Here is a 21,553-nt window from a genome sequence, read left to right as displayed (position 1 = left end):
GGGTAGACTGGTCAATAAATGAAGATCAACCATGCAACAAGCATAATAATGAACACTCGAGTAAGCGGACAGATAGCTTTCCATGGCTGATGTACCATGGAGACACCAGCAGCCCTGCCATAGCCTTGTCAAGCAGGTGCTCCCTGCCCAGCCCAGCCCTGACACCAAGGGGTGTGTCCCTCACTGACCGTTCAAAGCGAATGACTTTGGCCAGGAGCAGCTGCAGGGGCTCTGAGTAGTTGCGGTAGCTGTCCAGAACCTGCAGGAGGTTACAGAGGGCCTGGATCTCCGACTCTGTCCTCCAGGAAGGCAGCTTCTGCGTGATCTGCATGGCTTTTGGAGGGAAGTGACCCTGGGGAGAGAGGACCAGAGTGACACACAAGACTCAGAAGTTTCCCCCAGGAGCTGGTGGGCAACTCCCCACACTCCTGCTTTTATACTTCACTCCCCAGACAATAGTGGTTTACACTCACTGAGTGCTCACTCTGTGTCTGGCATCAGGGTATGCATCTTACACACATCATCTCACGGCATCTTTGCTCAGCCCAAGAAGTGAGGCACAATTATTATTTCCATATAACAGACAAAGGCACTCGAACAGGCTGGTAACCTAGACCAGCTACGTGCCAAGACACTTATCCCCACTTCCTAACCATACTGCCTTTGCCATTCACTGACCACCCACCGAGTCAATATAGGGCTCCCTGGGTTTCAGGGGCCCCTCAGCATATGTACATTGCAGCCAGGGGAGACTTCCCTTCCCTCAGCCTATACCTTAGCATACTACACAAGACTAAGAAATAAAGAGAACCTACAGAAACTAACCCTGGTGAACCAGAACTCATGGACTAGTGGATGGACAGATCCATCCATTCACCCACAGTCTCATGTCCCGGGAAAATGGTATTTGAGTTGTTAACACTCCTACTGGCTGCCCATCTCACTTAGGATAAAGTCTTAAGCCGGTACTCCAGCCTAATGGAGCCTTCCTCCCTACCCATCCCCCCAACTTTGCCTCCTGCCTCTCTCAGAGCTTCATTCTCCAGGCTTTAGCCTTCTCTTGAAGAGGCCAAGCTCACTTCTGTCCTACAGTCTTGCTTGGGCTGTTTCCTCTGTCTGGAATGTTCTTCCCTGGATTTTCACATGGATATGGCTGCTTCCTTCTCTTCATTCAGTTCTTAGCTCCTATGTTACCACATCCTCAGGAAGTCCTACTGGATCATTTGACCTAAAATAGTAGGCCCCCTTCTCAGCAAGTCTTGGAATCATTTTTCCCAAAGCAGTTCATACTTTCTGAAATTACCTTATTCTTTTTTTTTCTTTTTTGTTAATGTGTATATTATCTGTCATTTCCCCATCCTATACACACACACACACACACACACACACTCACCTCACTCACTTTATTTTATTTTTTTTTTACCTCACTCACTTTAGAACCGCATTATCCAATATGGCAGCCATTAGCCACATGTGGCTATTTAAATTTAATTAGATAAAAAATAAGTTCCTGAGGGGCACCCGGGTGGCTCCGTGGTTAAGCGTCTGTCTTAGGCTCAGGTCGTGATCCTGGGTTCCTGGGATCAAGTCCCACATCAGGCTACTCGCAGGGAGCCTGCTTCCCCCTCTGCCATGACTCTGCCCCTCTCTCCGTATCTCTCATGAATAAAGAAATAAAATCTTAAAAAAAAAAAAAAGTTCCTCAGTCACACTAGCCACAAGTTCTACATGTGTCTTGTCGGCTATTATACTGGACAACGCATACAATTGAACATTTCCATTATCTCAGAAAACTCTATTGGACAAAGATGTTCTAGAATATAAGCTCCATTAAAAACATGATAATGGCTTCATCTATCTTATTTACCCCATTTTAGAATAACATCTCACATGCAGTAGGCACTCAACAAAATAAAAATTTATGGAAAGAATGAATGAATGCCAGCTAATCTTACATAAAGTAATTGTCCTAGAAGCAAAAAAAAAAGTGGAACATGATGAGGAGTTCTGGACAACAGATCTGAAGCCTTGCATGTTCACTCAGAAGGGCAGTGTTGCTCAATGATTAATAATGCACAGGCCTGGGGCACCTAGATGGCTCAGTTGGTTAAGCTTCTGTCTTCAGTTCATGTCATGATCCTGGGGTCCTGGGATTGAGTCCTACATTGGGCTCCCTGCACAGCAGGGAGTCTGCTTCTCCCTCTTCTCCTTCCCCTGCTGGTTCTCTCTTGCTAATAAGTAAATAAAAATTAAAAAAAAATTTTTAAATGCACAGGCTCTGGTGCCAGGTGCCTGGGTTTGAACCTTGGCCTGCTCCTACCTGGTGGTGTGTCCTAGGACAAATCATTTCCCTTTGAGCCTCAGTTCCCTATCTGAGAGCAGCAGAACCTGAATTTATAAATAGCAGAGCTAATATATGTAAGGGGCTTATAGTGGGCCTGGTTCCCAGTCAGGACTATAGAAGTGTTGGCCTTTTTTTTTTTTTTTTTTTAATTAAGTAGGCTCCATGCCTAGCATGGAGCCCAACATGGGGCTTGAACTCATGACCCTGAGATAAAGACTTGAGCTGAGATCAAGTCAGACATTAACTGACTGAGCCAAAGGTGCCCCATGTTGGCCATTTTTAAGGTCTGAATCCAATCTTCTTCCTTCCTAACCCTCTCTTGCTATCAATAACCCATTGGGATTTCTATCGCAGGGTTTTTATGACAAAACACAGATGCCTCTGGTTTCTATGAACAAAACTGATTCTCTGGGCCCACTTGGGGCTCCAATTCTTTTAGAAAATCTCTCTCAGGGCAGCCTGGGTGGCTCAGCAGTTTAGTGCCACCCTTGGCTCAGGGGCTGATCCTGGAGATCTGGGATCGAGTCCCACGTCAGGCTCCTGCATGGAGCCTGCTTCACCCTCCGCCTGTGTCTCTCTCTCTCTCTCTTTCTCTCTCTCTGTCTGTCTCTCATGAATAAATAAATAAAATCTTAAAAAAGAAAAAAAGAAATTCTCTCTCACCACCACTGATCCTTAGAGACTCCCTTCTCTGGATTCCTACGAAACTGATTCTGCTATTTAACTTCCCAGGTAAGTTTCCTCACCTTAACTCTTACTTAGCTCCTTAAGGGCAGGTGGGGATGTTATATTACCTAGAATCACCACAACCAGACACAGATCTAAGTCTAGAGCTGGTAAGAGCTCAAGTCTTTCCTATACAAGGTAGGCCCTTTTAAAAATATAAATTAAATTTTAATTTAGTATCCAAGATTTGGTGGAAAGAAGCCAGGAAGATAACAATTCTTAAAATTCAGAGAACAAGTCACACAGTCCAAAGCCTCACCCAGATATGAAGCATTTCTTTGCCAGAATGGCTGATACCCACAAAGGGGGTGCCTGCCCAGTGTCTGTCAGAGGGCTTGGGGCACAGCCAGAATTCACACACAGGCCAGGCCTTTCTCCCCCACCCTGATTGTTTCTTCTGTGTCTGGAACTCTCACCACCTCTACTTTGAGTTTTGCTGTTTTTCCACGGGTCCAAGTACAGGAGTTCTCCCTGCCGGTTCTGCTCAGCTATAAGGCGACAGTGGGTTCAACGGGGTTCACAGCCTTGGAATGTCAGGACTGGAATCTTGGGATCACTGAGGTCGGCTATTTCACACATGAGGAAATCAAGTGGCTAGCTCAGGGTGACACAGTGGGTTGGCACCAGAACCTGGACTGGACCCAGCTGTCCCGATACCCAGCCCCGTGCCTCTTCCAGGCCATGGTGCAGAAAGAACATTCTCAGCAGCAAGGTCAGAGTTATGCATACCTCCTCTGCGACGAAGTCCATGGTATCAAATGTGATTCGGCCTCGCTTCCTTTTCTGGGGGAGAAAAAAAGAGAAATTGAGGAGAAGAAAGAGAATCAGCAAGACTGCTACTAGAATTTTGCACTGAAACCCTCCTGTGCCCCCAGTGCTCACCCGTGGTAGGCGGAAGCCATGGGAACCCTCCTACCCACTGGAACCTCTCATGTCCACCTCTGCTCGAAAGCCCCAGCTCAGCCCCAGACTCAGACCCAGTGTGGACAGCGTGTCATTGTGGAAACAGAAATGCGGTGGGGGGAGGGGAGTAATAAAGAGAGGAAGGATGGAGAGAGAAAAGGAAGAGGGGAAAGAGGCAAACAAATGAGGAAGTGGAGAGGGACAGAGAGGGAAAAAACAGAGACACCAACGAAGCCAGCCTTCCCTAAGCGCCTATCAGGAGCCAGGCACACGCCTCCTCTTCCTTTCTTACTCTATTTCACCCAGAGGACAAAGCAGGTATTGCTGAGCCCCCTTCTGGACTCCACAGGGGGTTAAGGAACCTGCCCGAGGATCACACACTGAGGAAACAGTCCTCTCCTAGAGCGTGTCCAGAAGAAAGCAGCGCAAAAGGTCTTAGGGATGAACTAATCCAACTCTATCTCCTAACAGTTGCAGGGGGGATGAGGAAATAGTCGAAGAAGAGGCAGAGAAAAGGGGGAAGATCTGTAGGAGGAGGCAGGGGAAAGGAAAGAGACAAACAAGGCCCTGACCCCCATCTGGCCCAAACCTGGACCCACGCCCCATCTCTCTAGGTATACCTCAGGTCCTCCCCACCCCGGTGCCCCATTTATAGTTTATGTACCTGTGTCGTGCTTTTCAAGAAGGCCAGTGATAGAAAACATGGTGCTCAGAAAGATGCGGATCCACAAGGTCTAATGAAAAGTGGCCCACGGTTCTCTCTACCTGACCCAACACTCCAGCCCCCTAGCTCTCTGCCCAGTAGCCACATGACTCCCCTTTGGCTGCTCTCAAGAGGCTTCTGCTCTGCTCGAGTCCACTCTGCCCAGGCACTGTCATTCAGTCTTAGCCTCACACATCCCTGATGACAAGTCTGATTTGGGTCTTCCAAGTACCCAGGCAGCCCAAGGCTTCTGGCAACCAAAGACTCCTGATAAATAGCACCCCTGGGCCCATGGCTTTACCACTGCATGACAACAACCTGAGTCAGAACATCCTTCCTGACAGCAAACCTCCATCTCTCAGGTTCCAATTCTTCCACTCCATCGCTTCCCAAGTCATGGTCCAACCATAGGGCAGAATCTGGCTGCAGAGTTCATTTGGTTTGGCCAGCATAGTGTCTTTAAATATATGAATTTGAGGGATGCCTGGGTGGCTCAGTGGTTGAGTGTCTGCCTTCAGCTCAGGTTGTGATCCTGGGGTCCTGGGATCGAGTCCCACATCAGGCTCCCTGCATGGAGCCTGCTTCTTCCTCTGCCTGTGTCTCTGCCTCTCTCATGAATAAATAAAATCTTTAAATATATATACATATATATATATATATATGAATATGAATGTCTTTGGATGGGCCATGCTCTTCTTTTCTGCAGACCCACAGGCCCCTACTCCCTGCTACATCTTTAACTCAGCCACATGCACACAGTTACACTTGCTGGCTCCTTAGTGACCCACCTAAGACAGCCTTTTTTTTCACCCATCAGCACCACCCATACTCCTTCCTCCTTCAGAAACCATTTGGGGCAATTTCTTGGAGTGAATTGCTAGGTGCAATTGGAAGGCAGGGCTGAATCTAGTCACTCCTGGTACAACAGAAAAATAAGCAGGGTTTGTCAGAGATTGGGAGAAACTTTGTGGGCCTGAATAGTAATGAAGATGCCTTTGGGGATCCAGAACAGGTTAACAGAATGGTGAGCAACTTTTCTGAGCTTAAAAAGGGTGCATGATCTACTACTGGAATAAAATATTTGAAACAGAGACCTTCTAGAAAATCTAGAAAGCATGGTCTCCAGAGTAAGCAGGGCCTTGCACGTGTTCCTTTGTTTAAGCGGGGGGACAGGAAAGAAGGTTGAGAAGATGAACAGTGATGGGCATTCAGAAAACCCTGACTCTAAGGAGACTTCTGGATTTCTCTGGCTCTTTTGATCCCTGTTGGAATGACGATGGCTTCTTCTCTACTCCTGGTGTTTCTTTCTACTCAGAGGGAATTGTGCTGATAGAACACTACTAGCCCTTCTCCTTCCACATTGAGAAGGAGTGACATAAACTCCTTGGTGACTTTGGAAGGAAAAACTGGGTGAGATCATTCCTTCTCTGTCCCTGTGAGATCACATTCTGCTCTGTCCTCCTTTGCTGTGAATTTAGGGCAGGAGGGTCTGCTCCCACAGTGGAGGCCTGCCTTGGTCCAGCACTGTCCACGACACATGTAAGGCTATCTGATTCTGGGGTTTAGTCTTAGGTCATCCTTGCACTTGATGATACAAATAATCTTCTCCAATAAAAGTGTCATCATTAACAAAAGTGACAGTTGGGTCTCCCATCTGCTTTACCCTTTGTCTTCTCTCTGTTGGTTCAGAATATGGATTGGGGAGTGAGGTGCTATTTATCAGACCCCGTTAAGCCCTCACAATTGTGCTAAGGCCAGCTGCTTACATCCCAGAAGGAAAAGATAGGGTGCTTTCTATGAGAGGTCTCGATGATCTGATATTCCCGGAATCCCCTGAGGCCCTGGCGGAACATTTTACACACTCGAATCATCACGATGATATCCATGGTGAGCTGGTACAGTCCCTGTGGAAACAAAACAAATAAGATCAGTAGAAACCATCTGTTTTCAGCAGCCACCAGCAGGCTAAATAGCACTGATAAAGTGAAATGGGATGGAATTAAATGCAGGGGTATGCTGGAGCCATGGTTCCACTTTTGAGGGAGTCTTCAAGCCTGCTGAAATTGTGTTGGTAGCCTGAAAATGGCCACAGCTGGGACTATTTATGCCACACAAACTGGCAACTGCTACAAACCTCCCTCCCCAGGAGCTGGTGGGTAAAACTTTCTCCAGCACCGCTCTAGTTAAATAGCAAGTCCTTCACTTTGGTCCAGAAAACAGCAAAAGTGACAGCAGGCAGCAAGGGGGAGATGCAAAAAGCCTGGATTTTGGAATCAGATGGATCTGAGGGAAGAACAGTCGAGCAGATGCAACATTGTGGCCTTGGAAGACAGAAGAAGGGGCCATAAGCCAAGGGATGTGAGTGGTCTCTAGAAGCTAGAGAAGTCCAGGAAATGAGATTCTTCCCTAGACCCTCAGGAAAGGATTGCAGCCCTGCTGACACCTGGATTTTAGCCCAGGGAGACCTGTGCCAGACTTTTAGCCTACATAAGATAATATGATTTGTCTTAAGCCACTAAATTATGTGATATGTTATAGCAGCAATAGGAAACTAATATAACCACTCACCCAAGCTAGGCCATCTGATCCCAGGCAACCTTTGAGCCTGGGAATTTGGAATTGAAACTGAGAACAAATCAGTCTCTATCCCAGTATGAATTTGGGAGCAAGGGTAGTCACCCTCTGCCTGCCAAGTAAATACAGGGGATAGGGAAACAAGCTCAACAACAAAGAGATAAATCCAGAATGCGAAACAATCTACAAGTCAACTAACCCAGTTTCTTAAAAGACATGCAAATAAATGCAAAGCATGAACCTCTGGATCCTGATTCATAATTGCAAGCTGAAAAGGCCACTATTGGGCAGCCCCGGTGGCGCAGCGGTTTGGCGCCGCCTGTGGCCGGGAGTGTGACCCTGGAGACCTGGGATCGAGTCCTGCGTCGGGCTCCCTGCATGGAGCCTGCTTCTCCCTCTGCCTGTGTCTGCATCTCTCTCTTTCTGTGTGTGTCTCTCATGAATAAATAAATAAAATCTTAAAAAAAAAAAAGAAAAAGGCCACTATTTAGCGACAAATAAGGAAATGAATATGCCTGGAGATTAGGGATATTAGGTTAATTTTCTCACTATTATAGTGATGTTGTAATTATGTCCTTATTTTTAAGAAGCATCATAAGAGGGCAGCCCTGGTGGCTCAACGGTTTAGCGCTGTCTGCAGCCCTGGGCGTGATCCTGGAGACCCAGGATGTAGTCCCACGATGGGGCTCCCTGCATGGAGCCTGCTTCTCCCTCTGCCTGTGTCTCTGCCTCTCTCCCTCTCTGTGTCTCTCATGAATAAACAAATAAAATCTTAAAAAAAAAAAAAAGAAGCATCATAAGAAACGTAACTTACTCTCAAATGATTCAACAAGCACACACACAAATATGTAAAGCCAACATGGCCAAATGCTAACTGTTAGACCTAAGGGGTGATCATTATATTTCAACTTCAGTGTTTTAAAATTTCCATAACAAAACAAGCACAAAAGCTAAAAACATTTATTTTTTTTAACTTCTGTTAACAAGGACATCAAAGACAAAATGAAAAGGCAAACTGAAGACTGGAAGAATACATTTGCCATACACAAAATCAACAAAGGATTCCTATCCAAAATTACAAAACATAATTATTACGAAAAGCTACTATCAGGGCACCTGGGTGGCTCAGTTGGTTAAGCATCTCCCTTCGACTCAAGTCGTGATCCCAGGGTCCTGGGATTGAGCCCTGGGTCAGACTCCCTGCTCAGTGGGGAGCCTGCTTCTCCCTCTCCCTCTGACCCTCCTCCCTGCTTGTGCTCTCTCTCTGTCTCAAATAAATTTTTTTAAAAAACAAACCAAAAAAACCCCTACTTTCCAATTTTTTTATTTTAAAAATTCTGCAAATCAAAGCAAAAAATACAAATAACTCAAAAGAAAAAAATAAGCAAAGGATATAAACAGGTAACTCAAGGGGAAAATGTAAACCACCTATAAATAACAAAAAGATTCTGCACATCAGTAGAGATAATGGAAACGTAAATTCAAGTGGCAAGAGACCATTTTACATTTATTGGATTCAGGGGAGAAAAAAAGAAGACATTTCCCAGAGGAAAAGCTAAAAATAATTGAAATGTCCATCAGTAGGGGAACGTATCACCGCATTACAGTATAGTCCTGGACTGAACATAGCACTAGAGCCATGCATGTCAGTGTGGGTAAAGATCACACGATTTTGAGTGGAAAAAAGGTTGGAAAGGGATGCCACTTAGGACATCATTAAAAAAATGTGCTAAAAAAAAATGTGCTACATACTATGTTGCTTATAAATACTTATATATATAATAAACTTTTTAAATCTAGGGGGGCACCTCGGTGGCTCAGTGGTTGAGCATCCCCGCATCAGGCTCCCCGTGGGGAGCCTCTTCTCCCTCTGCCTATGTTTCTGCCTCTCTCTCTGTCTCTCATGAATAAATAAATAAAATCTCTAAAAAAATTTTTTTTAATCTAGAGAGGTAGGGTACATATTAACCTCAGGAAAGTGGTTCCCAGTGAGGAGGAGGGGAATGGGATGATGAGGAGCTTCACCAGTAACTGTAATATTTTCTTTAAAAATATTTATATCTGGGGACACCTGGGTGGCTCAGTGGTTGAGTGTCTGCCTTTGGCTCAAGGTGTGATCCCAGAGTCCTGGGATTGAGTCCCACATCAGGCTCCCCTTGAGGAGCCTGCTTCTCCCTCTGCCTTTGTCTCTGCCTTTCTCTCTGTGTCTCTCATGAATAAATAAATAAAATCTTTAAAAAAAAAAATTGTATCTGAAGGAAGTACAGGGAAAGGCTTTTTAAAAAATTTTTTTATTTATTTATGATAGTCACACACAGAGAGAGAGAGAGGGAGAGAGAGGCAGAGACACAGGCAGAGGGAGAAGCAGGATCCATGCACCGGGAGCCCAACGTGGGATTCGATCCCGGGTCTCCAGGATCGCGCCCTGGGCCAAAGGCAGGCGCCAAACCACTGCGCCACCCAGGGATCCCCAGGGAAAGGCTTTATTAATAAAATTAATACTTACTAAATAACCACTTTTCCACCAGGAACTATTCTAAGCCCTTTATAGGTATTGACTCATTTAATCCTCAACAGTAAATCAGTGCAATAGATACTAATACTACAATCACTCTTTACAGAGGGGAAAATAGGCACAGCAAATCAAGTAAGTTGCCTAATACTAATATTAGCCATATGACTAATAGGTGATGGGGATTTGAATCCAGAGTCCATAAGTTCAGCCTGTCACTCTATCCTGCTGCCAGGCCTATTCTCTCTGGATCTCAAAACAGTAGGAAGGGTGAGTACAGAGCAGTTCTTAGGGGCTCAGAGTGTACCCTGTGACATGCCCAGTGTAAAGAGGATAGCAGTCTACACTGAAGTCTTTCTGAAGCCTAACCTGGAACTTTATCCTCTGCGTCATGCTGTGATTCCAAAAGAGACAGTGTAGGCCCCCCTATTACACCTGCCCCTCTTTTCCTCAAAATACCTGTCTGTGCAATCTTTCACTCTTTCCTCCCAGAACCCTTGACTCTCCTCACCAGTTCCTTCTTCAGGATCTGCCACGAATAAGACACCATATATCTCCTCATGGTTCTTGAGCTGGCAAATGGCACAATTAACCCCTTTGCCTTTCAAGTGTAGGATCACAAATCCTTCCCAAAGAATCCACTTGTATTAAGAAACAAATAACTTCCCTCAGTGGCAAGGTAGGAGTTCCTCTCCACTCCTCATACCCTACCAATAGCTTCTAGAAGCCTTGTTCTGAGAAAAATCTCATTCTCAGAATCTCCTTATATCACAATGGAAGATTCTGGAAGAGAAGGCAGCGGGAAGGAACTGGAATCCAGGAGTCTAACATCTAAAATATATTGAGAACTCATAGAACTTATTATCTTAGTTAATCCTCACAACTACCACAAGGGGAGGGTCCTTACAACTACTCCATACAGACTGAGGCTTCAAGTAGCTAACTGAATGCCAGTCATAGGACCATTTAAGGAAAGTAAGAGGCTCTTGGGCTGGGGGCAGGAGCACCAAACACCTCAGCCGAGAGGGCTCTCTGAGGCTTAGAACTCGGAGGCTTAGAACCCTGTTGTATGACACAGTCCTGTAAATCTTGTTATATTAGTAGATCAGGAACTCTCAGAAAAATCAGAAGTCCTCAGCTAAATGGAGTGCCAAATGATGAAAGGAAATCTGGTGACTAGAACTCAATGACCCTGAGGCCCTTCCAAAGGAGAAAAGAAAATAGGATCTAAAGTATGGCTGTCTACTAGATTAAAGATGGCAGTTGATGGTCGCAGTTTGCTCTTGTATACGAGAATCCTCAATAAAAAACTACGACTTCAAGTATGCCTGATTTGCCATTCCTATCCAGCAAGGCCCATCTGCCAACGCTCTCCCAGCTGACAGCCAAATGGAAAGACGCTGAATGCAGTAAAGACAGCCTGACAGCGGGGAAGACCCAAGATCCAAATGACTAAATTCAAAGGCCAGCACTCATAGAGTGAGACACTAATCACTTACAGAGATGAGAAGAGATAGAATTGTTTTGTTTTGTTTTTTTTCCCTCCCCTGCCAAGAGAAAAGATACAAGGAACTCAGGGAGAAACAGAGTAAGAGAATGTTTCAGAGAAAAAGAGAGAGAAGCAGTGTGGAGTTTTTGCCTTCTCTACCACAACCCTGATCTTAAGGAAGGAAATACAAAAGTTTAGGGGGTTTCTGAAACAAACTCTTGGGGGTGAGGAAGACAAGATAGATGGTGGGAGGTGGTTACAGACAGGGAGGTATCCAACCAGTCCTCTGAGCTGCCTGAGATGCAAGTGACCTGGAGAGGATCCAGACTAATAAGGGGCATCGGAGGATGTCAGTAAGTAGGGCCAAGACCCTGACAAGACCCTGAAAGTAGACATTCCCAACTTTACCTCTTGCCAGCAGTAATTGTATAATTTCCTGGGGAATTGGATTGGTGTTGGGGAGAAAGGGGCAGGAAGTTTGGAAAACTCTGAACTGGCCTACGATGAGTCAATCAGCCTGAAATTATATCCTCTCAAAATTACTGGATTGGATCTCAAGTTACTTGAAGACACATCTAAATTAAGTTGTCTCTTAGGAGGCAGGGTGGAGACCCAGAGGCAGACAGATATTAAAGTCAGGTCTAGAAATTAAGAAAGAGTCATTTCTGGGGTGCCTGGGTGGCTCAGTCAGTTAAGTGTCTCTGCCTTTGGCTCAAGTCGTGATCCTGGAGTTCTGGGATCAAGTCCTGCGTCAGGCTTCCTACCCCACAGGGAGCCTGCTTCTCCCTCTGCCTCTGCCTCTTTATCTCTTATGAATAAATAAATAAAATCTTTAAAAAGAAAAAAAAAAGAAAGTGTCATTTCTGTTGCAGTTTATAATCTTAAAATTGAACCGTTGTGGAGCAGAATGCCAGAAAGGGAATTTGTCCTATTCTTACATGATAGTGGGTAAATCACTTAACCATACTGGACCTCACTTTCCTCCTTTTAAAACTGAGTTAGACTCAATTCCACAAATAATTTATTTTCTTTTCCTTTTTTTAAGGATTTATTTATTTATTTAGAGAGAAACCATGAGCAGGGGGAGAGACAGAGGGGGAGAGAGAGAATCTCAAGCAGACTCCCTGCTGAGCAACTGGGGGGGGGGGGGACTTGCTGAGATCATGACCTGAGCCAAATCAAGAGTCAGACACTTAACTGACTGAGCCACCCAGGTGCCCCAAACAATTTCTTTTCAAGATAAGATCCTTATTGTTTTGCTAATTATAATAGTTATGCAACTAATATTTATAGAGCTCCAACTACATGCAAGGTATGAAAAGGTGAATAAGACATGGTTTCTGCTCACAAGGAGTTCATAATATGGTGGCGATGGAAACCACAGTCAACAGAAAAAGTTGCACTAAAATTAAGCTATAAACATAAATGAAGAAAAGGGAGAGACTGATTGGAGAGCACGAGATGTGGCTGGAATATGAGATACCCAGGAGGCAGGAAGTGAGGGTATGCAGGCAGAGGTCACAAACCAGCCACCCGTGGAGCAAATTGAGTTTTTAGACTGTTTTATTTGACCCACATGGTGTTCTGATTAAAATATTGTTAAAACTTAACTTGGTTATGTTTAGTTGGGGAGTGGGCTCACTAATTCACCAAAATCCTCACCTCACAGAACCATGTAACCTGCCAGGCATGCTATCTACTTGCAACTCTCAGTATAGGATCTATATGGCCTCTTTCAGACCTAAAATTCTTTGACTATATAATCAATGGTTGCAAAATTGTGGCCCACAGACCATATATAGCCTGTTGGCATGCTTCAACTTTTTTTTTTTTTAAAGATTTTATTATTTATTCATGAGAGACACACAGAGAGAGAGGCAGAGAGAGAGAAGCAGGCCCCATGCAGGGAGCGCAACACGGGACTCAATCCCAGGTCTCCAGGATCACACCCTGGTCCCAAGGTGGCGCTAAACCACTGGGCCACCGGGGCTGCCCCATTCCAACAGTTTAAAAAAATATGTTTTTTAATTAGTTAGGGCAACTGGCTGGCTCAGTCAGTAGAGCATGCAACTCTTGATCTTGAGTCTGTGAGTTCACACTCCCTGTTGAGTGTAGAGATTAGTTAAAAATCAAAAAAATCTTTAAAACATTTTTTAATTAGCTGTCAACACTTAAATACTAGAATTTTATGGGCAGTTTTCTTTTTTTTTTTTTAAGATTTTTATTTATTTATTTGTGAGAGAGATACACACACAGAGAGAGGCAGAGACACAGGTAGAGGGAGAAGCAGGCCTCCTGCAAGGAGCCGGATGCAGGACTTGATCCTGGATCTCGGGATCACGACCTGAGCTTAAGGCAGATGCTCAACTGCTGAGCCACCCAGGTGTCCCTATGGGCAGTTTTCTAGGAAAACATAATTCACCAAAGTGACCCTGATATAAGCCATCTAAATGGACTACTTTTTGTAGAAGAAATAAAGGAAATTGTAGAAGAGCTCTCTCACCACCTCTACCATCACTGAGAAAGAAAATAGTACCAGGTTCTGAAGAGAAAGCTAGAGATTCATGAGTATTATCTTTAAAATCCTAAATATAAGCAGATAGAATTCAATAGTACATTTAAAAATAACATTACTGGAGAGCACCGGGGGAGAGGGGGGCAGTCTGCTAAGTGGTTGACTCCTGGTTTTGGCTCAGGTTGTGATCTCTGGGTTGGGGATCAAACCCCACCTTGGCTCTGCACTCAATGTGGAGTCGGCTTGGGTTTCTCTCTCCCTCTCCCTCTGGTCCTCCTCCTTACCCCTGTTCTCTCTGTCTCTCAAATAAATAAATCCTAAAAAATATAATAACATCATTGTGGTACCTCTTTGGCTCAGTCAGTGGAGCATGTGACTCTTGATCTTGGGATTGCAGGTTTGAGCTCCACATTGGGTGTAGAGATTACTTTAAAATAAGAGAAAAAAATCTTTAAAAAAAGGAAAAAAAATAATCTTGAAGCTCCTGGCTGACTCAGTCAGAAAAGCATGCGACTACTTATCTTGGAGTGGTGAATTTGAGCCCCACACTGGGTGTACAGATTACTTAAACAAACAAACTTTTTTTTTTCTTAAATTAAAAACTTTTGAGACAGCCGGGTGGCTCAGTGGTTGAGCATCTGCCTTCGCTCCAGGCATGATCCCAGGATCCGGGGATCAAGTCCTGCACTGGGCTCCTTGCAGGAGGCCTGCTTCTCCCTCTGCCTGTGTCTCTGCATCTCTCTGTGTCTCTCATGAATAAATAAATAAATAAAATCTTTTTAAAAAAATTAAAAACTTTTTTTTGAGAGGGCGCGTTAATGAACATGTCACTCTTGGAGACAACTGGGGCTCCAGACAACTGGGGGTCCAGTGCTGGGACCTTAGTAATACTGCGCTGAGCATGCCTCAAAGCTATCCCATTGGTTAAGGGCTACCCCTGGAGGCATTCACTTGCTTTTCTGGACTAAGCAACCCAGTGGCCAGAGAAAGCCCTCAGTGAAGGTACTTAGAGTAGGAAGCTGCCTGGTTAGCCTGTGCAGAAATGACAAGCCAGAGGATTAAAGCCCACAGTAAATGCCTGGGGCTGCATGTTGTGGGACAGCTGGCAGAGTTGCAAATTATCCCAAAAAGGTGGTACATTTGAAGGCAGAACCAATAGCACCTTCTGCGGAACACTGGGATTGTAAGGGCTGGGCTCGGAGAGCTTCCATGGTATCCTTGGCACCAAGGAGAAGCAGAGCACAAGAGCTGACCAGGGAAAACACACAGACTGCCATTCTTGCAGCCCTGCAGCTGCCAAGCTCCATCTGCCAGGACAGGAAAGAGCTAAACCAATTTGGTCACACAGAACCTTTGTCAGAAGGAGCTTTGCTGATGACCCTAAGAGGCTTCCTGTCAGTCTGGAATTCTACTCTAGTCCCTTCTCCATGCACACTTCCAACAAAGAGCTGGTCCAGAAAGAACTCACTTCATTTAAAGGGGATTCATAATAAAAAATAAACAGCACCAGACCCATATATTACAGAAAAGCGGGGGAAGGAGGCAGGGAACCAGAAAAACAAATGGCAGATGAAAGGCGTTCACCAGAAAAAAAAAAAAAATTAACACGAAACAGATGATAATCATGAACCACAAAGAACTCAAAGGGCTTAATACATTTTAAAACTAGAGTTCAAAGCAAAGATGCAAAAGTTCAAAGAGATGATGAAGCAACTGTAGGAGATGGCATTGGCAAAGCTCAGGAAAGAAGTATTTTTGTTTTTGTTTAAAAAAAAAAAACCTCAGAACTGAAGATTATTTCAGAAACATCAAAAAGGAAGTTATCCCTGCTGAATACAGAGGTCAGGACTGCAAAAAGCAAGTGAGGGAATTGTCAATGAGCACTTAAAAAGGAACCAAGAAATGAAACAACTAACAGGTATGGAAATACAGAGGGAGAGAGAGTGGGAGGGTTGAGTACATGGCTTTCTTCAACTCTTAAAGGTGTAAATCTTTTTTTTAAAAAAAGATTTTATAAAAAAAAAAAAGATTTTATTTTTAAGTAATCTCTACACCCAATGGGGGGCTTGAACCTACAACCTCAAGATCAAGAGTCACATGCTCTACCGACTGAACAAGCCAGGCACCCTTATAGCTGTAAGTCTTAAGACACATTTTAAATCTGGTAAACCAAAATGTATAAGCCTATTTAAAGATATAAAGGGAACTAACAATAATAATTAAAACTAGATAGAAAAGAAGAAAAAAAGGAGAATTATAACAATTACTTTTCCGACTTTTGAATTTTGTACTAGGCATATTTACATATATAGCTTGCCTGTTAAAACGAATGCATCAATTTTTATTTATTTATTTTTTAAAGATTTTTATTTATTCATGAAAGACACAGAGAGAGAGAGGCAGAGATATAGGCAGAGGGAGAAGCAGGCTCCCTGCGGGGACCTCGATTTGGGACTTGATCCCAGGACCTGAGGATCACACCCTGAGCCAAAGGCAGAGGTTCAACCACTGAGCCACCCAGGTGCCTCTGAATGCATCAATTTTTAAGAAATTAAACAAAATCAATGCAGTGCAATAAGCAACACAGCTACTAGTAGAACACCACAATAAAAAGAGATTCATTGAAAACTAGAAGCTAGAAGGCTTACAATTCAATAGAAATAAATGAAAGGAGAAAATGACAAAAGGATTTTAAAGTACCCAGGCTTCTGAACTTACATTGGTTTATCAAGAACAATAATTAGTAATAACTGAGTTAATAAACGTAATCCACTAAAGTACCCTAGACCAGTTATCTGCAGCTTATCAAGACATCAAAAGATAAAAGACCTTTACCCCATGATCAAACACACTTGATAAAATAGGTTAGCAAAAAGAAATTAAGAAAGTCAGTAGAGAGACCAGAGTAAGCTTCTTAGACTTTATAATAAAAGATTAGGGGTACCTGGGTAGCTTGGTAGTTGACCATCTGCCTTTGGCTCAGGTCATGATCCGGGGTCCTAGGATTGAGTCCCACATTAAGCTCCCTGTGGGGAGCCTGCTTCTCCTTCTGCCTATGTCTCTGCCTCTCTTTCTGTGTCTCTCATGAGTAAATAAATAAAATCTTTAAAAACCAGATTAAAATACACACACAACAGGAACATCCTGGGGCCCTTGTATCCAAACCACCTCATTAGGTGACACTGCTTTCTCTTTACCATGATCACAGCTGGCCTACTAGAATGATGCACATAGTGTCTGGTGAGTGTAATTGAAATTATAAGATTACTAAATCTGTTGAAAATATGAATGTCCTGTGTAAAATTTTCTATTTAACATCTCACATGGAGAAAATAATGCAAAATAACAACTGCTGGCAAGGATGGGGAGAAACTGGAACCCAAGTGCATTGCTGGTGGGAATGTAAAATGGTGGAACCACTGTGAAAAACAGTATGGTAGTTGCTCAAAAAATTAAACATAGCATTACCATATGATCCAACAATTCTACTTCTGCGTATATACTCAAAGGAATTAACAGCAGAGACTCAATAACTGTATAACAATGTTCATAGCAGTATTATTTACAATAGTCAAAATGTAGGAAACCCAAATGTCCATTAACACATGAATAAGCAGAATGTGCTACATACATATAATGGAATACTAGCCTTAAGAAGGAAGGAAATTCTGATACATGCTATAATGTTGATGAAACTTGAAAACATTATGCTAAGAAGACAGACACAAAAGGACAAATATCGTAGGATTCCATTTATATGAGGTTCCTACAAGAGTCAAATTCACAGAGACAGAAAATACAACGGTGCTCACTAGGGGCTGGGAAGAGGGGTGAATAGGGAGTTTGGCTCAGGTCATGATCCTGGGGCCCTGAGATTGAGTCCCATTTCAGGCTCACCATAAGCAGCCTGCTTCTCCCTCTGCCTCTGCGTGTCTCTCGTGAATAAATAAAATCTTAAAAAAAAAAGTATTGGTGTGAATCATGCATTTCAATAGAGACAGATGTAGAAATAGATATATAAATAAATATATGATTAAAATAACAAAAATTCAACTGAGTAAACTTGAAGATCTAATTGGCTTTATCAAACAATTCATAAACCATGTAACACCTCATCTGGCAAACAGAGATACTCTGAAGTTATGCAAAATGGAAGGCTTTCATAGAGAGGAGTGTGGGACAAGGAGCTTCTAGCAAAGGAAACATGAAGGTTCATTCAAGGAAAGTAAGAGGATAATGGCTGGCTCACTGGCTGAACCACACTACTTTCCATTGGCTGGGCTTGCTGGGCCACAAGAATATCTTCCTTTGGTGGGGGTGGGGGTGGGGTGGGGAAGTAGTGATGTAATAACGCCTTCCTGTTGGAGATGCAAGGTATCTCTCCTCCTCTTTGGGGTAACTGGCCATGAGTGGTTGGGTGAGAGCTCCCCCTACAAGCCTTCCCAAGTCCCAACTTTAGTTGAGGTTTCCCTTGCTAACTTTCCCTCCCTCTGTTCAAGAGGGAGTCTAGGAGCTGGGATTATCCCAACAGCATGAACAAACCCAGTGCCCAAATCTTGGTTTCTAAACACCATTCTCCACTAAAAGAACATGATTTTTTTTTTGTTTTTTGTTTTTCTGGAGAAATGGCCGATTCCAGAGCTGGGATAGGGAAGGTACAACATGTGCTGAAAAGTACAGAAAATTTCAAAAAATTATGGGGACATGTCAAAAGGACATAGAAGGCAGCCAAAAGGTGTTCCCATTGGTCCAATATAGGGTAATTTGGGCATTAGAATAAATAATGAATTCCAGTGGCAACCAAGAGGCAGTAACCCCGTTACAGCCTCTCTCTCCCATCTATTATAACTAAAAACTTTGGACAAAACACAATTTGAGACTCTTACAAATAAATAATGGCGGGAAATCCCTGGGTGGCTCAGCGGTTTAGCGCCTGCCTTCGGCGCTGGGCATGATCCTGGAGTCCCGGGATCAGGTCCCACATCGGGCTCCCTGCATGGAGCCTGCTTCTGCCTCTGCCTGTGTCTCTGCCTCTCTCTCTCTCTCTCAGTGTCTCTCATGAATAAATAAATAAAATCTTTAAAAAAACAAACAAACAAATAAATAAATAAGTAAAGGCAAGTGTACTGGGTTTTGGGGGTGGGTAGTAAAAACAAAAAAACCAGCCCAATGTGGGTGAATTTCCTGGTTTAATGAAGTCACAGGATACAAGTCATTAGACAAAAATCAATTTTATTTTTATATACTATTGAACAACTAGAAACTGAAAAATTTTAAATAATACCATTTATAGTAGCACTAAAAACATGAAATACTTAGGTATAAATATAATATGTGCAGATTCTGTATACTGAAAATGATAAAACATTGATGGAAGAAATTAAAGAACATCTAAATAATACCAGACCTGGTACCAGTTCCTTTACATATATTTCCTCTTTGACTCTTCAGAACCATTCTGTGTCATACTTACTACCCCCAGGCTCAGAGTCTGACTTATCCAAGGCCATATGATAAAAGAATTCATAGCAGCTTCATTTTGGAATAGCCCCAAATTGGAAATAACTCAAATGTCCTTCAACCAGTGACTGGATAAGCAAACCATGGTATAGCCACATCATGGATTATTACTCAACAATAAAAATGAACGTTTTATTAGAATATGAAACAACCTAGATGAATCTCCAGGGCATTACTCTGCGTGAAGAAAGCCAGTCCCAAATGGTTACACACTGTACAATTCCATTTATATAACATTTTTGAAATGACAACATTATAGAGATGGAGAACAGATTAGTGGTTGCCTGTGGCTAGAGATGGGGGGTAGGGGAGAGGGGTAGGTGTAATTATAAAACGGTAGCAGGAGAGACTGTGAGAACTAGACCCCAAGACCTGACCTTTACTGCCTACCTGCTTGTACTCACCAACTTTTGTCCCACATTTTTCCTTAAGCTCTTCTTTCCAGCTTATCTCTTTAATTCAGGCAAAAGACCCAATGGTCATAGCATCCTGTGATGGAAACTGCCTGGATAAAGAGCAGTAGCTGGCCTAGACCCCCCAGATCAGTTTCAATTCAACCCCTGACTCACATGTGTGCAGATGGGCCATGGAGTGACCAGCTGTTACCTTTCCCTCATTATAATACTAAAATCTCCACTCAAGGAGGAGCATGAACCTCATTTACATAATATACGATGCACATTATTGGCATGTTTCCTTAAGGTGCATGCACAACTTTATGCCCACCTCTACATATGATGACAAGGACCTCTTATCTAAATATTCATCCTAACCCTAAATAAAAGGAATTAATTCACCCTTGCTCAAAGAGTCACAGCTTTGGAAGTTATTACCCATGATCTCACTTGCTGCAAATGCAGTTTACCCGTGAAAGCATTCTATGTGGTGTAGTTTCTATCTGTGATTCACTAAGGATCAAAATCACTTTAGTTCAGTTACAGGATCATAGTGGTCATCAAACATTTCTAGATATTGATTGTGGTACAGTTGTATGAATCTATACATGTGATAAAATTGCATAGGCCTATACACATACATAAATAAGTGCTTATAAAACTGGTATAATGTGAACAAACTCTGTGGATTGTATCATTGTCAACTTCCCAGTGTTGACATTATACTGTGGTTGTATAAGATGTCACCACTGCAGAAAACTGGGTGAAGTATGCATGAGACCTCTCTGTATAATTTTTGTAACTTTCTATGAAGCCATAACTATTTCCAAATAAAAAGGCTTAAAAAAAATATCCAGGCTTCTATACCACAACCCCCAACAGTATGCCATCAAAAGACACCGAAGTCTCTCTGAAAGAGTATGGGAATCACATTAGAGCTCCCCTTCAGAGATGAAACCTCTACTTACCACTTTTTCTTGATTCAATATTTACTGAGAGTCCAACTGGGAATCAGGCCTTATATTGGAAGCTAAGTGATAGGAGATGCATGATTTATGACACCTTCTCAAGTGAGCTCCCAACCTAGTTGCTAATGAAAAGACCTAATATGATAAGAACATCGGACTACTACAAGTCCGAAGAATTCTGTCCTTGTGGAACCACTTACTAGGTTTTTTAGTTTGGACCAATCCATTTCCTCTTGGTGCGCTGACTTCTTAACCTGCAAAATTTGGGAGAATGAAATACATATAAATAAATGTATTTTAAACTAAACCTGGGTCCTGTGAGTAGGTTCAAGGATATCTGGAAATCACCTAAAATTATATGCATAAATATGTAGAATAATTCCAGATGAGGTATTGTTTTCAGATTCTGGGCATTTGCTCACCCATACAGTTTAGAATAACTGCATTTAACTTTTATATTTAATATGTATGGTCCCTTCCATTCTAACATTCCACAATTCTAATAGACCTCCAAGATCTATTTCTAATATTCCATGATTCTAATAGGGAGGCAAGAAATGGGACTAGAGATCTAACATTCTGAGATTCCATGGACTGCAAGAGTTCATTCCCTTTCCCAAAAGAACAAGGGTTCAATTTTTCAACATGGGATTCTAGACAGTCTATGATTTAACTTCCAAATGACCTTCCAAACTCAGCTTTCATCCCTTTCCCATACCCTGGCCACGCCCCCAGGTGTAGACTGCAGTTTCCACAAAGTTTTGCTCCCATTCACTCTGTGCTTTGGCACAGGCAATGCCTTCTACCTGGAATGCCCTAAATCTCCCTTTTTCTTCTTGAGTCTCAGCTTAAAGTTCTCCTCCCCGCCCCCAGTAAAAATCTTCCATGACCGTTCATCCTTGCA

General features: G+C 43.1%; 1 protein-coding gene across 6 annotated transcripts in view; it reads right to left on the bottom strand.

Annotated features, from left to right (window-relative positions):
• The window catches only part of CNBD2 (cyclic nucleotide binding domain containing 2), a 60,350-nt gene that overhangs the window by 35,908 nt on the left and 2,889 nt on the right, over nt 1–21,553 (bottom strand). For 3 of the 6 annotated variants that reach the window (XM_077872964.1, XM_077872959.1, XM_077872960.1), the window contains exons 3-6: nt 20,850–20,903; nt 6,443–6,580; nt 3,800–3,853; nt 189–352 (exon numbers count right to left, since the gene is read on the bottom strand). In XM_077872964.1, the coding sequence (XP_077729090.1) occupies nt 189–352; nt 3,800–3,853; nt 6,443–6,580; nt 20,850–20,903 (410 nt within the window). Of the gene's footprint in view, nt 1–188; nt 353–3,799; nt 3,854–6,442; nt 6,581–10,221; nt 10,491–14,113; nt 14,194–20,849; nt 20,904–21,553 lie in introns of those variants that run through there. The other 3 variants (XM_077872962.1, XM_077872963.1, XM_077872961.1) reach the window with 3 other exon arrangements.

The sequence above is a fragment of the Canis aureus genome, chromosome 26 (genome assembly GCF_053574225.1).
Source record: "Canis aureus isolate CA01 chromosome 26, VMU_Caureus_v.1.0, whole genome shotgun sequence".
NCBI lineage: Eukaryota > Metazoa > Chordata > Mammalia > Carnivora > Canidae > Canis > Canis aureus.
Note: the sequence above shows the minus strand (reverse complement) of the source record. Positions and strands in the feature narration are given on the sequence as shown.